Here is a 17,677-nt window from a genome sequence, read left to right on the forward strand (position 1 = left end):
TTTGAGAGAATGTTAGAATGAGAAAAAAAATCAATGCCTGTAAACAGATCACTGAAGAAAAGTTTGTCCACTAATGATCAGTTCTCTAATGGACCAACCCCTACCCATTTTGGGCCAGACTGTTTCTTCATTAAGAAGTTCTGAAGGGTTCAACTCTGAAGACAGTCAACACCGATGGGATAAGGGATTCTCTGGTACGTTACTTTTCATATGGCCCTTAAACAAACATGGGAAAATTAAGGTCAGCATCAGTGGGAGTCATGTACAGTGTTGGTGGATATCAGAGCCACCATCTCCACTTTCAACCCCATCCTACAGCAAATTTCTTGGAGGAAAGAAAATGTTTCAGGTTTCAAATCAAGTTCAGAGAATACCATGTGAACTAGTCCAAATGCCACTTGGACCAGTTTCAGAAAAGCATGCTTTCCTACAAAGTGACATTGTTTCAGTAAACACATTGGGACAAGATTTGCTGTCTAAATTGAGAGGGCACGTAAAGTTCTCTAGGGAAGGAAAGTTAAGTTTAGAGCTTCCTGTTCTGTTCGCTATAAACAGGAATTGAATCAATAATATTGAAACTCATTTCTTATACCAACCCGGACCTTTACTGAAGCACCCAGATGTTTGTGTGTTTTTTTTGACTAACAAAGGGAAGATTAAAAGTGGTAAACCTATGAAAATCCAAATACATTATTCCAAGCCATTGCCTAAATTGCCCTAATGCCCCCTAAAGTCAGAGGCAATCCGAGGACTTTAACCAATTATAGAAGATTTAATAAAACAAGGACTTATAATTCCTTGTACTTTTCTTTATAATGCTCCAATCATACAGTTAAAAAAATCTAATGGACAAAGTTGGAGATTTGTTTGAGACTTAGGTGCAGTAAATTAAATTGTGGATCTAAGATTTCCTGCTATTCCAAATCCTAACACTTTGTTATCTAATGTGCCTACAGATTCTAAATGGTTAACAGTGTGATAGATGTTTGCTCTGCTTTTCTTGGTATTCCATTTGATAAGGAGAGCCAGTAGTTGTCTGCTTTAACCTGGAAAAACCAGCAATATACTTGGACTGCATTGCCACAGGGGTTCACTGAAACCCTATCTATCTTGTTTTTCTCAGACATTATACCAAGACCTGTCAACTTTACAGTTGTATTCTGTCTATATGTAGATATTCTGCTTTTATACTTTTAGCTTACTAGGGACATCAGGTTTCACTGGCAAAACTTCAGTTCTCTAGAGTAGTAGTCGCCAACCTTTTTGGCACCAGGCACTGGTTTCATGGAAGAAAAGAATTCCTTGGGCCTGGGGGTAAGGGGGATGGTTTTAGGATGATTCAAACACATGTCATTAATTGTGCACCTTATTTCTGTTATTATTACATTGTATAATGAAATTGTTATACAACTCATCATAATGTAGAATCAGTGGGAGCCCTGAGCTTGTTTTCCTGAAGCTAGATGGTCCCATCTGGGGATGATGGGAGGCAGTGACACATCAGATTAATTAGAGTCTCTTGAGGAGTGTGCAACCTAGATCGCTCACATGCGCAGTTAACAATAGGGTTCGACCTCCTAGGACAATCTATTGCCATTAGTAATCTGACAGGAGGCGGAGCTCACGCGGGACTGTGAGTGATGGGAGTGGCTTTAAATAAAGGTGAGGCTTGGCTCACTGGCCCGCCCTCCTGTCCGCTGCTCATCTCTTACCATGTTGCCTGGTTCCTAACAGGCCTTGGACCAGTACTGGGTGTTGGGGACCCCTGCTCTAGAGTAAAGGTCCATTACTTAGGACATAATCTGACTGCACAGGGAATTTTCCTCTTACCTGAAATAACAAACAATCCAAGGGTTCCCTAGGCCCACAACTGAGGCAGTTAAGGGAGTTCATTGGTCTTATGGGATACTGTAGATCTTGAATCCACTATTTCTCTCCTGGCATAGTAATGCCTTTGGAGTGAGTGATGATTTTGGAAATGTTGTGGAAACGGAGGGTTCTCACTTGTAGTGGACCCCCCATCAATACTGGACCCCTGGTAGATGAACTTTCAGCTATTCTGCTGCCTTCAAAAATAGCTGTTAACAAAAATGATGCTCATGCTCATAGGACTGAACCTGAATATCAAGGAAATGCACGTGTGGACTTTATGGCCAAGCCTGAAATTGACAAAATAATTCATTTTGAATGAATGAACACAGATTATTGACCAAGATCAAATCACTTAGGATAATTTGTTCAGTAAACAATGCTGTGCACCTGAGTTGAAACAACAAAAATGGAATCTTAAAGGATGCAAATTTAATGCTCAACTAGGACTGACTGAAGGCCCAGACAACCAGCTGGTCCTTAGGCCTTGCACTCTACAAACCATCATGGTGAAGAAAAATGATTCAAATTATAAAAAAAGTACTGGTGGGTTGATTGTTATAAACAGCAGAAATGGCTTACAACAGTGTGGCTTGTCAAACTCAAAGCCGGAAAGACCCTTGACATTTTTACTGCCTGCTAGACCACTTGTGTGTCTGCAGATAGATTTCATTCAGCTGCCACCCTCAATGAGGTATCCGTTATTCTTGTAGTAATGCCCCTGTTTACAGGATAGATGGGGACTTATCCTTATTGAAAAGCTGATGCCATAGCAGTAGCAAAAAATTTTTAGAAAATGTGTTTCCTTTATGGAACATTTCTGGAGAGATCTCCAGTGATAAAGGAACTCATTTTCCTGAACAGGTTATCAAAAAAACAAGATTTTCAAACTTGGTTACACTATCATTTTTGAATGGACAAATGGTATCTTGAAACTAAATTTAGCTACATTAACAGTCAACTGGATTACCTTGGCCAAAAATGTTACCATTGGCCCTATTGGCAGTTAGATCAACCCCTACAGAAAAAACACAAGTTTGATCCCTTATGAAATAATAACTGGAAGACCTATGCCTTTAATAGTATAACCCCATGTATTACTTGTATTTGTTAGTGCTGAAATGACTCAATACTGCAAGGCCTTAATAGATTATGCAAAGGTATATTTCTACCAGGTAAAGGAGGCTTTTTGTGAACTGCCTACCAGTGATGATCCATGACTTAGAACCTGGAGACTGGATCTTTTGGAAACAACAGCAGAGAAAAATTGCCTTTGAGCCTCATAGGAAAAGACTACCAGATGCTTCCTACTACTCACACCACAGCAAAACTTCAGGGTTTTGAGCCTGAGTCCATGTTTTACAAGTAGAGAGAGCTTTCTTAGACTTTTGGAATTGGCAACCTATAGATGACTTAAAATTAAAGATATCTAAGGGAAAAGCCTTTCCTATGAGCAGGTGGCATCGTGAAGTAAACAACTTCCCCATGACAATGGAACAAAACTCCATTTAACGTTTTTCATAAGATTTGTTTTTGTTTTGCATTAACAAAATGTTAAAACTTTTGTTAGGAACTTTTACTACTTGAACCAAACATCCTCAAGGTCTGATGTTCAAATCATAGCCACTCTCACTCACCAAAGCAATTGCTGGCCATGTAGTCATTTAGATTAATGGAATCACAACTAATACTGTAATCTGCTCCTATACACACTTGGGTGAGCAATTCAGGAAACTGCTTTTATGAAAAGGTTTGGTATCCTTCCCTTAGCAAGTTGGTTAATATTTATGATTGACTGACTTGTGGCTGCGGAGAAGTTATAGAAGCAAAGGTATGTCCTGTAACTACAGTTGATTTATTGCTGGTAATGTATCACTGTGCACAGAAAACCTTAATGGAACTGGGCCTAGACAGTGTTCCAGTCTCCTTACATGTAGCCAGACTTTGGTTTGACACAAATTTGGAGACTGGTCTCCTATATAACAACACATATTTAAAATCAGAACTACATCATGATACCCTTGACTATTTTAGTAGAGAACTGACTGAAAGTAGACACCGGTTCAAAGCAAACTCTAGAGGCAAATGGAATACCTCCATAGTTTCACTATATACAGCAAAATAGGTTTTTTTTTTAAGATCAATTTTCAGGGCATATTTGAAAAGGAAACCAGACATCCTTATTTGGCAGTGGTACCCAAAAATAATACATAGAAATGTATTTTATTCCTCTTCCTGTTTAAATCATAACTATTCTACCTGGCAATGTACAGATAGCAGATGTGACAAAAAATAACCATGACAGTCACATCATTCCCAGCTGGTGGGTAATAGGATCTCCTTTGCCCCTTCAATAATACTGGGTTATTCACCTTGTATAGCAACAAAATATATAAATGTTTTCGTCTGTATGGTCTGGACACTGGTTTGGGCTATTTCCTACCTAAAATGAGCAGATATGACTCTTTAAATGGTAGTGAAATTCTTAACCTGAGGTTGTTTGTACATAAAGTGATCCCTTGCGAAAGAACTCCTGTGATCTCCCAAACTCAAATATATGAAGAGGGTCTAGATTTTGTTCTTTCTTAAGATCCCTTTGTCTTTAGCTGGCAGTCTCTGAATTGGGAAAATCGCCTATGAATATTTCAGCAACCCTTGAAAAAAGGGTTTTAATGATACTTTAGATACTCTTCAAGCAATACAATCTGAGATGAGTAATTTGGCCTCAGTGGAACTACAGTAGAAAGCTGCTCACAGGAAGGAGCTTCTGCCCCAATTGGTGAAAAGTATTGTTTTTATGTTAACAATCAGGTACTGTTGCCCAAAATTTAAAAGATCTTAACAAATCCAAATTTTTCCATCAGGTAAGCAAGGCCTCCTCCATTGAGTTATTCAGTTGGTTAAATTTTGGCTCCTGGGAATCTTTGCTTAGAGGGATCTTTCAGTTCTTGCTACAGTTTCTGTGTTTTCTTCCCTTGTGTGTTACATCTTCCCAAGGGGTTTAAATGCTTTCCAGCAGCCACTCATTCAAATGATTGCCATCAGGGAAACACACTGACTACGTAATTGTTGATGGAGGCTGCATGACTGAATCCCAACATACCTTTCAATGATAACTTTACCTGACTTTTCATTCAATATCTATGTCAGTAGTGGTAACAGAGTAATGCTATGCCACTTGGCCATTCCCAAGCTGAGAGGGCAGCCAAAAGGGGGGAATTGTTAAAGCAAAAATAAAATAGAGACCAGGCCTGAAAAATATCTGAGCAGAAAAACCCCACATAAAACAAAGGACTTTAAAATAGCCTTGATCTTTCTTAAATTGCAAACGTAAGTAAAACTTAGCCTGAGTCATTTCCAGTCAGTGCTTTTGTTGGATAGAACTAAAAGGAGTTTGAGACCAGCCTGGTCAACATAGTGAGATCCTGTCTCTACAAAAAATCAAAATATTAGCCAGGTGTGATTGTGCATGCCTGTGGTCCTAGCTACTCAGGAGGCTGAGGCAGGAGGATCACTTGAGCCCAGGAGTTCTAGGCTGTGGTAAACTGTGATTGCCCCCACTGCATTCCAGTCTGGGCAAAAGAGTGAAGCCATGTGTCTTACCAAAAAAAAAAAAAAAAATTATTCTTAAATATGTATTTATAGTTATGATTTTATAATTTCTCAGAAAGAGGACTTAAAATCTTTCAAAAACATTAGTAGAAGGAGTAACTTTTAACTGTTTGCCTCACTACCAGTAAAATTACACATTTAAAACTCTGGAAATTACCTATTAGGTTTATTCTTATTATCATCTGACCATTCTGTAGAGTTGCCATAAAAGACACTTCACTGAAATTAAGTCAAAGGTAAATTATAAAAGCTCTTGAATTTAAATTTTAGTCTGGGATCCTACTGAATGTTTTTGTGTAAGGAAATGAAATGGTCAGAGTTATGGGCTGTGAAGATTAATCTGATGACTCTAGGATATATTGTCAAGATATGAGGCTCCTACTGTAAGTATGAAATATGAGGTGAATAAGAGTAGGGTGAGCGCAAAATACTGCAAGAAGAAAAACCTAAGACTTGTACTTGGATAATCAGTAGGAGGAAAAGTTCAGGAAAAACACAGTTTGAGGTGATCACAAAAAAGAGTTACTAAATTCATATGTCAGCTTTCTAACTGAGCCTCATCAGAGTTGATAAATGGAAAAATTTGTAAATGGTTACTTCCATTCTGCTGGATACAGCTCTCGTGTTCAGTAAACCTAACAAGAGTTGTCTTCCTAACGTTTCTAGTCTTGGTGCTACAACTACTATTTCTTCAGCATGTATAGACTGGCCCGCTTTTTTTTTTTTACTGACAAAATGGTAACAAAAAGCTCGACAGTATGTACACAGATGTGATGTGTAGCTTTTCCTGTGAACTCCGTATTTCTGAATTATTCATAGAGTTGAATATAGAAGAAAACCAAATATGATAGAATTACTGATAAAATAACTCATTTTTTTTCTTCACATGGATGACTTTAGATCTAGAATATATATATTTTTTTCTTTAAATTTATCTTACAGGAAGCAGAATCTGGTAATATAAGTCAAAAGTCTGATGAAGAAGATTTTGTGAAAGTTGAAGATTTACCACTGAAACTGACAATATATTCAGAGGTATTTGGCTGTCTTTAATTAAACTTGTCTTTATATAACAAATATTGTCAACATGAAGAATGATTGGTATTTTCAATTTTCATTCCAAAGGCAGATCTCAGGAAGAAAATGGTAGAAGAAGAACAGAAAAACCACTTATCTGGTGAAATATGTGAAATGCATACTGAAGAATTGGCTGGAAATTCTCAGACACTAAAAGAACCTGGTAAGAGTTATCAATTTAAATCTTACTATATTGAAAATCATTGTCTTTATACTGCTATTGTGTTTTATTTTTTAAATATGCCACTATTTCCTGGGAGATTTAAGCCAAATACTGGAAAGATAGCATAATTCTATAAACGTTTTAGTTCAGCTGTTTATGAAACAGTATTGTCGGGTTTTTTTTCCTATTCTTAAAATCTTTAGTTTTAACATATATACATGCACATGGTTTGAGAAAGGTACAAAAATATTATAAATAGCAAAAACCCACTTTTTGTTACTGATTTTTAGTTCTTTAGGAGACTAACTCTAAATAATATTTTATGATTCTTAATGTTTAAGATATAGATAATATAATACCTCTTGTCTACCCGATGGCAAGTGTGTATCTACACTTAACCTCTCCTCCTCCTCTCAGCGTTCATATCATTTTTGGTTGTTCTACTTTTTACTTTCTATTTTGTTTAAGTATATGTGCATTTTCTTGTTCCATCAAGTTTGGTCATTATTCCTCTGCTGCTGCTCCTCTGCTTTCTTCTAGGTTCTCTGTTCAGTTTTGCCCATATTCTTACATTACTAAAATTATTAAAGTAAATACACTTATATAATTAAGTGTTCTACACTTTCTCTGAGGATGCTTCTTTGTAAATACCATTCATTGTAGAGCCAAGCAATAGTCTCAGATTTCTTTCTGTAGAAGTCTAATAGCACAGCTCTTGAGCCACTCAGTATTTCTTGCATCAGGGTCAGTTTCTTTTTGTTATTCTCCATCAGTTCATCAGTTGATGAAAATCATATATTTTATTGTTTTTGTTTTTCCTGGAAATGGAGTGAGGATAAGGACGGAACATTCACATAACAAACCTTCAGTTAATTTCTTAGTTTTCAGCCCATTTCTACCTGTTAGACTATGGTATGCATCTCAGATGCAACCTCTTTTAAGTATTTGAGCTGCAGCTTCCTCCACTCTCTTTGGGTATGCCTCCATCTGCTTTAAGCATTCTGGTCATTTGTTGATAGTCTCTATTCTGTTTTCTCACAACCAGTTTTCTTTTGTTGATCTAGATTTATTCTATTCTATTTTTCTTTTTTCTTTCTTTTTTTTTTTTTTTTTTTTGTGGGGTGTTTTTAGAGAGATAGGAAGTAGGTGCTCAGTCTGCCATACTGAATCAGAAACCTCACCTGTTCTTTTTCACTGTGTGCTCTTAGGGGATTGTATTAGCAAGCTAAATTAGGATTTCCTTCATAATAACCTTATGTTAAAAGTAAAAGCTTTAATGACAGAGAACAATGTTAAATTCTAGTAATTCAATAACTAATTTATAAAGCATTAATTATTATTCTGTTTTTCAGAAACGTTGGGAGCCCAGAGTATATGAGATGTCTTCAGAGGCTCATCTCTCTCTTTACATAGTTAATGCATATATGAAAACAATACTAAATAAACATCTGTTTTGATCTGTATAAAAATGTAAATTAGTTTGACACTGCATTTTTGATAGGTGTGGTAATTTTTGCCCATGGTTATTAAAAATATCAGAAACTCAATTCTGGACAAATTTAAGCCTTGATATACTGTGGGGTTTCTTTGGTGGGGAGGGGGGTCTTTTCTTCCCCATTGTGGTATTTGGTAACAAATTTAAAATGTAGTTTTAAATAAAGTTTGGACTTATCTGTAAAGTATCTTTTTTGGAAATTATGTTGAATTCTATACAGCAAGTCAGTGTTTTATATAACTTTAGGCTGCTCAGGGAAGAGCAATGGTTAAGAGTTAGAGAAATATATTATTTATTATAAAGCCCATCCATTAGGCCAGTCTTCCAAACAGTGCCAGTGTTGCTGCTGTTGGGTCTGATGTTCTTTTAGGTAACTGCAAGTCCTATTCCTGTACAAGAATAGGGCAGAATATAAAGGTATCCAGGATACTTACGAAGTTATTATAGAATATATATTAATCCATTGAAATTGGATAAATTTAGAACATAGGTTCTCAGTATCTAAAACTTATAACATCATTATCTGTTAGATAAATATTTTCCAGAATTTCAAATCCTATCTACATCGCCTCTGTCTGAAAGTAAAAAAATAAGCTTTATGTAATTAGAGAGATTTCTGCACAGAGAAGTAACATTGTGATTTTTAAATGAAAAACTTAACTTTTTAAAGTGGTGATAAATAGAACAAAATTTATATAACAGTAAGAATCTATATGCCTTCAGATAAACTTGCCTTTTGAGATGGTAATTTAAGACCAAAGCATAGTAGTTGCTTTTTTGTGTAGTGAGGGAGAAGCAGATTTCCACGTAAAGTACTGAAAATTTACGTGACTCTAAGTAAATCAGCTTTTGAAAGATGATTTACTTTTTATCCCAAATTGTCCATAAACTCAGTAAAACTTCAAAAAGCCAGTTAACAATAAGTAAGTCAACCTACAGATTCTTCCTTAAATATGAATTTGTTCCAATAAGTATTTTAACTTTGTTAACAACTGAAATACCCCATAAAAAAAGAACTTGTTGAGTATTACTTTAAAACTGTTACTTGCTGTATACCTCAGTATAATGTCCAATCAAGGAGTATTAAATGAGGATTTCCCTACAAGGATATTTACTATACTGCTACTTATATTATGGAACACAATATATCAACTTTAATAAAACCTATTCAGAAATTACCAATTCAGAATTAGGAATTCTTACCAAGTGGTCTAACTTCAGGGAAATTGGAATAGTAAGCTATGTTACATGCACACTCAAATTCTGTATTTTCTAGAGTTTAAGCAGAAAGGGTAAAAACTTTGTTTTGGTACTCAAGCCAAGCCTTACATATTGTGGCTGTCTCTCTCTCCCTCTGCATGCATATTAAAGGTAAAGTAGAAATTGTATTTATATCTTAGTTATTACTATAGTACTTAAAAACCTTATCAAAATTGCTTATTTGACTTGTGTTATAGCTGCTATTATCTAAGTCTACTGTTTTTTCTATTTTAGTAGATAATTTAGTTTTAAACTACATAGGATTTGAGAGCAGATATATTTATTTAATCTGTTTTCTCTAGTAACTATTGCTGAAGGATTAGGCATTAAATATTCCTATTTATTCTAATTTTGAAGTTAAAAATTTTGGTTAGAGATAGAGGGAGAAAAGGTCAAAATGGGTGAGAGAAAACGTTATGCAGATTGAGATAATGCCTAAACTAATGATCTGGCCAGACTGTGGAGGTACTCTTTGTATTTTGTAACATTCACTTTGGGTAAATGCTTTTTCACTGTTAATAAATATATATCCTGTATACAACCCTGAATTGTATTTTCTTTTAAATTCACATACTCATTTATGTTTTAGAATTTATTCCACAGTTGTGGCTTGACAGTTTTAAATGTAAAACAAAACAAAAAAGACAGAACATGAAAAATGATGTATCAGCCGGAAAGCTGATTGAACTTGAGATTTTTTTGTTTTTACAATGAACAGTTGCTCTGTTCTTAATTATGGATATCTTATATACTGTTCTAAGAATGTATATGATAGAAGTCACTGGCCAAAGGAAGAATAAACTTGAAAGTAATATGTTTATTATACTTAACAGGCCTCAGAGAGTGGGTCACCGCCAGTGCGGTGGCTCACGCCTGTAATCCCAGCACTTTGGGAGGCCAAGGCAGGTGGATCACCTGAGGTCAGGAGTTAACGATCAGCCTGGCCAACATGGCAAAACCCCGTCTCTAATAAAAAATACAAAAATTAGCTGGGTGTAGTGGAACACGTGTTGCCTGTAATCCGAGCTACTCAGGAGGCTGAGGCAGGAGAATCACTTGAACCCAGGAGGCAGAGGTTGCAGTGAGTCAAGATTGCACCACTGCACTCCAGCCTGAGCGATAGAGCGAGACTGTCTCGGAGAAGAAAAAAAAAAAGTGAAGAAAAAAGACAACATGTTACATACAGTCATGGGGAAAGCACCAGATTGTAGTCAGGTGGCATATGACAGGGGCAAGGGGCAAGACTAGTTAGATCCTTCATTGAGGTTTCTGCAAGAAAGGCCAGGTGGGGTAAATGGTTTAAGATTGGCTAGTTTGAATAATACTGGTGGGCATTTGGCTATATGGATGGTATGTGATTTTCTGGTACCTGGTCCTAGGATGATTTACAGCAGAGAAACAGTGGCTTGGTGTGCAAAAATTAGAAAAGGAGGGTGGTTGGGGCTATAGACTTTGGATTGGTTGGTATATATATGAAAGAGCTAGCCCTGAATAGGGTGGTTCCTCTGATTAGCAAGCATTTTAAGATGTCAAAGCATTATAAAACATAGCAAATAAAAAGCATGAATAACGTATGCTAGAGAGAGTATTCTTAAATTTACTCAAAAATAGACTGATTTGTTTCTTGTCCAACTTATTTTAATCAGCTCGTCTTTCAAAAGGAGATTGACTCTAGATTTCACTTATTTTACTATACAAATAAATGTTCCAGGTGGCCTTGACTGGAAGAGCTAGCATTTCCTGTTGTTGTTGTGTAACGCAATTGTTACTCTTACAATCTCTGTCTTTACAGGTCTGCTTTCTTCCTCAGATTCACTGGTATCACTGGCTGACTTATTTTCTGAAAATTAAGGAAGAGAAGGGAGCTCTGTGCCTACAAATAACTTTGATGCACACATGCACACGCCCACATGTACACACACACATTCAGTATCCATAGTTGGAAATGCTCCAAAATCCAAAACTTTTAAGTGCTAACATGACCCTCAAAGGAAATATTCATTGACGCGTTTGGGATTTTGGATTTTCACATTTGGGTTGCTCAACCAGTAAATATAAATATTCAGAAATTCAAAAAATCCAAGAGTTCTATTTCCAAGCATTTCAGATGAGCAACATTCAACCTATAAATGTGTAAGTGTGTGTGTATATGTATGCTTCTAATTATTTTATCAGTTCATTTCCTGTTTTCAGACTTAGAAATATCCATAACAAAATAAATGTTGGGCCAGCAATTTAGAGAGCTCTTCATTTGCTTGTTTTAAAAACTTATCACAGTGTGAAGTTTCTATGCATCTGAGTTGTTATATCTCTTTTACAAACTAAATGTAGTTTTTGCCTTAAGACTTTTCTGAAGTGTAGTTTAGTTAGTTGTCTATCCCCCATATGTAGGTGTAACAAATCACGTGTGATTAATTTTCCCAGCCCCAGACAGAGTGTCTCTGTGTTGCCCAGGCTGGACTGCAATGGCGTGATCTCAGCTCACTGCAACTTCCACCTCCTGGGTTCAAGGAGTTCTTCCTGCCTCAGCCTCCTGAGTAGCTGGGAATACAGGCACTTGCCACCACGCCTGGCTAATTTTTGCATTTTTTAATGAGACAGGGTTTTGCCATGTTGGCCAGGCTGGTCTTGAACTCTGGAGGTCAAGTGATCCACTCGCCTCGGCCTCCCAAAGTGCTGGGATTACAGGCATGAGCCACTGCACCCGGCCGACATGTGATTAATTTTAAAACAAATCATATAGTTGGAAATATTGTTTTGGTAGGAATCCTCACCTTTAATAAACTGCATCTCCAGGGTATAGCTTCCTGCCTATGGCTTTTCTATGGATCAGATCACAAAAAAAAGCTTTGAAAGATACAAAGAGCTATGTCATCTCACACTACTAGTTTTTAGCATTTGTGTTAAGCATCACTTTTAGTGAGGCTATGGATACAAATTTAGAGTTACCCATCTCCATTGGTGTTTACAAAAATTTCACCCACTGGTGTGACTATCAGCTATTGTCTCACAGTTATATTATTTCCCTAGGCTTAGAATAGGTATAGGTTACTCTTATCTAATGAAATAATGCTCATAAAAATGTTATAAGTGCTATACAAATTGTCTTTGTTGGAGAAAAAAGACAACTGAGTATGAGTTAAGTTCTGGATTTGGGATTTTTTTTTTTCTTTCGGATTTTGCAATATTTTACAATATACTAGTTGAGCATCTCAACTAGATTTCAAAATGCTCCAGTGAGCATATCCTTCGAATGTCATGTCAGCACTCAAAAGGTTTTGGATTTTGGAGCATTTCTGGGATGCTCAACTAGTGAGGTTTTACTTTCTTTTCAGTGTTCTAAACAACATATTATTAAATCAGTTTCCAGGGCAGAGTTTTAAACACTGATTGTCCACCAGAACCCACAGTTGCTTCCACGTGAACATGTTCTGGCTACTTTTTTGTGAAGATCTTCATTTTCTTAGGAGGCAGAGACTAAGGGGCCTTCATTATAATGGATCTTAAACATGCAGTTTCTCCCCAGTGTCAGTTTTGCCATCTCCCGTCTTTCTTTTCCCTCACTCTTAGTAACCCCTACACCCCCACCAAAATATTTAAGACATAGATAATGAATTTTAAGTTACAAAATTAGTATTTCAAGTAGCTTTTTGGCTTACGATTTTCAAATTTACCTTAGATTATATAAGAATACCTCTTTTTTCCCCCTCCCTACCTTTCTCTATATTCCATCACCAGCAGTTGTCAAATATATATTACACGTATTCAGTAAATTACTAATAACCCATTGTTGTGGTCTGTTATAAATTCCATTGAATTTGTGTACATAATAGCTTAAAAAAATAAGGCATATTTCAGGTGATGAAGGTTTTCTAGCCAAATATATGTATATATGAAATACAGAATACCTATGTATACATACGTATATGTATACACATATGTATATACACATGTATACATATGTACGTATGTATACGTGTGTATATGCATGTATATGTGTGTATATACATATGTATTCTGTATTTCATATAATTCTGAAGCATAGCTGGTAGTTTCAGTGGTCTAGATTTTTTATGTAGAAAAGTTCCATACTCTTCCAGGGCTTACCAGGATTCAAAAGTTCAATTCATGTAACATTATATAGTTCAATTTTTTTCTTCTATCCATATTAGCAGTCATATATACATTAGATGTATATTAGAATACTTTTGGTTTTAACTTAAACTTCCTTACCAGGCAATATAATAAAGCAACAAAGAGATAGGGTTTCTATGACATTTGGAAATGTACAATGCAAAAACACCACCAAAAGATACTCCTAAAGTTGTTTAACCCTCTCTATTCTTCATTTTCCTTTCTGAAATGAAGGAAGAATTATCCTGGATCCAAGGATGCTTTTAGTATTGTCAAAGGAAGACATACGAAAAGAATTAAAAATGGAAATAGTGAATGAGCAGTTATACAAATAATTATCAATGTTTATTGAAGTCCCAGTGAATAAGAAAGTGAAAAAACCTATCTATTTTGTAACAGAATTGGGATTAAATTACAAGGATTCAGGTGACCCCAAATTTGGTCAATTTTATGTGACTTGGAAGACTTCTGGACTTCCCATAGTGGCACAGCCTTAAAAAAAAAAAAAAAAAAAAAAAAAAACAGGGACTTCTTACTGTTCCTTAAGTCTTCTTGGGGCATATTACTTAATCAACAATACAGAAGAAGGGTACTACTATAAACTGTTTTTCTTCCCACTTGTAGGCTTTGAAAAACTAAAGTCAGTTACTGTAGTCCATTCTCCAACCTTAAATGTAAACAGCTAACTGATATTTTAAGTTAGTCTTCCACTCTTGGCATTGGAGTATTTCTGTATGGTAAGATTCAAAAAATTCACATGGAAGTATGTTAAGGTTTACATAAGACACTGGATATGTGAAGTGTGTTTAAAACTGAGCTGTTGGTTGCCCGACATCTGATTGTTCTGGTCTTCTCATCTTAGTAAGTGGCAATTCCATCCTTCTACTTTCTTAGGACAAATCCTTTGACACTGTCTGTGGCTCAGCTCTTTCTCCCAAACCCTTCATCCAACCCTTCAGTAGAAATGGTCAGCTCTACCTTTAAATTTTAAGTAGAATTTAGCTAGTTTTCACTACTTCTTCCACCACCTGCAGTCTTTATTCAAGCCATTCTTATCTGGCTTTGATTCCTGCCTCCTAATGGCCCGACCCTTCACTTCCTTGACTTTCTATAATCTAGTCTTAGCACAGCAACCAGAGTGATACTATTCAGATGATACTAGTAGCTTCCTATTTTATTGTAAATAAAAGCAAAAAATGCCTTCAGAAGGTTCTACAGGACAATTCTCTCTCATTTTCCCTCAGCTTCAGTTACACTGACCTCTTTGCTGTTCAACATGCCAGGCATCATCGCGTGCAGGGCCCTTTGCATTTAGTGTTACCTCTATCTAGCATGTTCTTTCCTCAGAAATTTTTATGGCACATGTTTAGTGACATCTCGATGTATCCAACCTAAAATTGCATCTCCCCACAATTTATTTTTATCTTCTTGCCCTTGTCTTATCTTTCTCCATATTAATTATCAACAGTTAATAATATATATTTTACTTATTTTATGTCTTTCTCCACCCCCTCAGTTAGAATGTAAGCTCTTTAAGGGTAGAAATTTTTCTCTGCTTTGTTCACTGCAGTATTTCTCATCTTTAAGCAGTTCCCAGAATGTAGAAGGTTTTCAATATCTGTTGAATAATTGAAATTATTAATAAAACATACTGAAGACCTTGAATTTCTCTTTGAAATACTCAACTAAATATGAGTATTTTGAAGAGAAATTCAAGGTCTTCAGTATGTTTTATTTAGAAGGATTGGACATCTTATTCAACTATGGCAAATGGATTCTTCTCCACTTCAACAATTTTAACAAGAACAGTGGAATATTCCTATAATAGTACTTTCAGATAAAAAAGTTTCAGCTGAGGGAAGTGCAAATATATACTTATCTATTCAAGTCTGCTAATAGGTAAGTCATATTAGTTGATTGATATTATCTGAAATTAAGATGGAATTTAAATTTAAAATGCAGTGAATTCAATGGTAGATACAAGAATAGATTTTAAAGTAATCATTGGAAACCCTTCCAAAAAGACTGAGCTTTTAGTCCAATTTAAGAATATCTCTTAAGGGTTTCTAGAAAGAGACCCTTGACTAATATCCCACTAAAAGGTCCATAAAAATTGATGCCACCTGTAGTTCAGCACTATGCACTAAAAAGTTCAAGATACAGTCTTTGACATAGCAATTTAATTTCTAGAAATCCTAACAGTATCTTAAGTTCCAAGAATTATTTATATATATAAAATACATGGATAATACTTTGTCCTACATATTTAAGGTCTATCATCTATTTAATGCAGTTTTTGTTTGTTTGTTTGTTTTGGTATGGTGTGAGGTAAGGATCAGGTTTTATTTTCCTCCTACGTGGAAATCTCTTACCCCCATTTGTTGAAAGGACTTCTATTGTCTTGTCACCTTTGTGGAAATAATTGACCATACATGTGTGGCTCTATGTCTGGAGTTTCTATTATGCTCTGTTGATTTATATGTCTATTTTTACATTAGTATTACACTGTCTTGACAACAATAGCTTTATAGTAAGTCTTGAATTAAGAAACCCGAGTCCTTGGCTTGATGACTTGGGATATAGAAAAAAAAAAAAAGTCTCCTCTGAGCTGTTCTAAGTTTCTCTTCATCTTGCTTACCAAAAAGAAAGAAAAGAAACATAAGTCCTCTAACTTTTTTCTTTCACAGACTTTTTGGCTATGTTTTGCATTTTCAATTTCAGTTTTCACAAACCAAAACAGCTGCTGGGAGTTTGGAATTGCATTGAACTTACAGATTTGGAGGAAATGGAAATGTAAACAAGTTTTTTCAATCCATGTACATTATATTGTTTTCCCTTCATCTGGTCTTTTGATTCAATATAGAAATTTAGCTGAACATTTTTTTTTCTTTTAACACAATCACAATGTTGTAGTTTTCTGGCTTACATAGTTCTTTGGAAAGAAGTCTGCTGTCATTTTTCTTTTCTGTGTCATGTGTATTTTTCAGCAATTTGAGTGTGATATGCCTGTGTATGCGTGGATGTATGAATTATGCTTGGGATTCCTTGAGCCTATGTGAGTTTGTAGTTTCCATCAAATTTGCCTCACGTGCTTGAGTTATTCTCTATCACATCATTTTCTTTCTTTTTTTTCTTCTATACTTGTCTCCATCTGAAACTATCATTAGTATATTCACATCTGTCTCTCCTTGTTAAGGAGTCAAACTTGTTCAACACTGTATCCCCAGCAACTGAACAGGGCCTGGCACAAAGTTGGTGCTCAGTATTTGTTAGCTTTGTGTATTACTGCCTACATTTACTACTAGGATAGTAACTCAGTTGTCCTAATATTTTCTGTATATTAGCTATCCACAGTATTCTAGCATTGCTGATTTGAGTGTCAGATACTGATATGTTAAAATGGAAAGGATTAGGTAGATTTTTCCAAATACGCTGTTGTTCTAGAAAGGGGGTAATTATTACTAAATCACCATGGTTATTACTGCCTGATGGTTAAATGAACAGCTAGCTTAAGGGAAACCAAAACAACTTGATGTCATTTCTTCAAAGCAAATGGATTCTACTCTACCTCTCCAAATAGAAAGCCACATATCCCAAGGGCTCACAAACTATTGTTACTGAGGATCCTACATGTGGGAGGAGTATAGGGCAGGGCCAACCTTATCAACACTTTGGCCTCAAAGGTAAATGGAACCTTCCCCTCAGTATTTCCCTATAACTGCAGATTTTGGTTAAGTAGAGCAGAGGAGAAAGAACAGCATTAGTGGCTGTCGTTTTCGTCTGTAGAGAATATGCTGATCAAATGAGAGCTCAGGTAGTAGCCTGCAATATTATCAAAACATTAAGCCACCATCGTCTACCTACATTTTCCATCAAAAACAGTGCTATTTCATATTTGCTATTTTTTAGAAGGCTAGTTTCTTCATACATCTATCTATATAAATATACTTTTTTTTGGCTGGGGTGGGGGTAGGGAGCATATACATTTGTGTCAAATTTCCAGTGACATTATTTCCAACAAGGTTTAAGTAGAACATCAGTGATTGGTCAAGCCCTTTGAAGGCTGT

At 35.8% G+C, this 17,677-nt stretch overlaps 1 protein-coding gene across 13 annotated transcripts in view; it reads left to right on the forward strand.

The window, feature by feature from the left end:
* The window catches only part of PCM1 (pericentriolar material 1), a 96,616-nt gene extending 86,599 nt beyond the window's left edge, over nucleotides 1-10,017 (forward strand). For all 13 annotated transcript variants that reach the window (XM_037742412.1, XM_017539660.2, XM_017539673.2 and 10 more), the window contains 3 exons: nucleotides 6,424-6,516; nucleotides 6,607-6,721; nucleotides 8,074-10,017. In XM_037742412.1, the coding sequence (XP_037598340.1) occupies nucleotides 6,424-6,516; nucleotides 6,607-6,721; nucleotides 8,074-8,099 (234 nt within the window). In that variant the 3' untranslated portion in view covers nucleotides 8,100-10,017. The remainder of the gene's footprint in view (nucleotides 1-6,423; nucleotides 6,517-6,606; nucleotides 6,722-8,073) is intronic.
* The last annotated feature ends 7,660 nt before the right edge of the window (nucleotides 10,018-17,677 follow it).

The sequence above is a fragment of the Cebus imitator genome, unplaced genomic scaffold, assembly GCF_001604975.1.
Source record: "Cebus imitator isolate Cc_AM_T3 unplaced genomic scaffold, Cebus_imitator-1.0 Scaffold120, whole genome shotgun sequence".
NCBI classification, from domain to species: Eukaryota; Metazoa; Chordata; class Mammalia; order Primates; family Cebidae; genus Cebus; species Cebus imitator.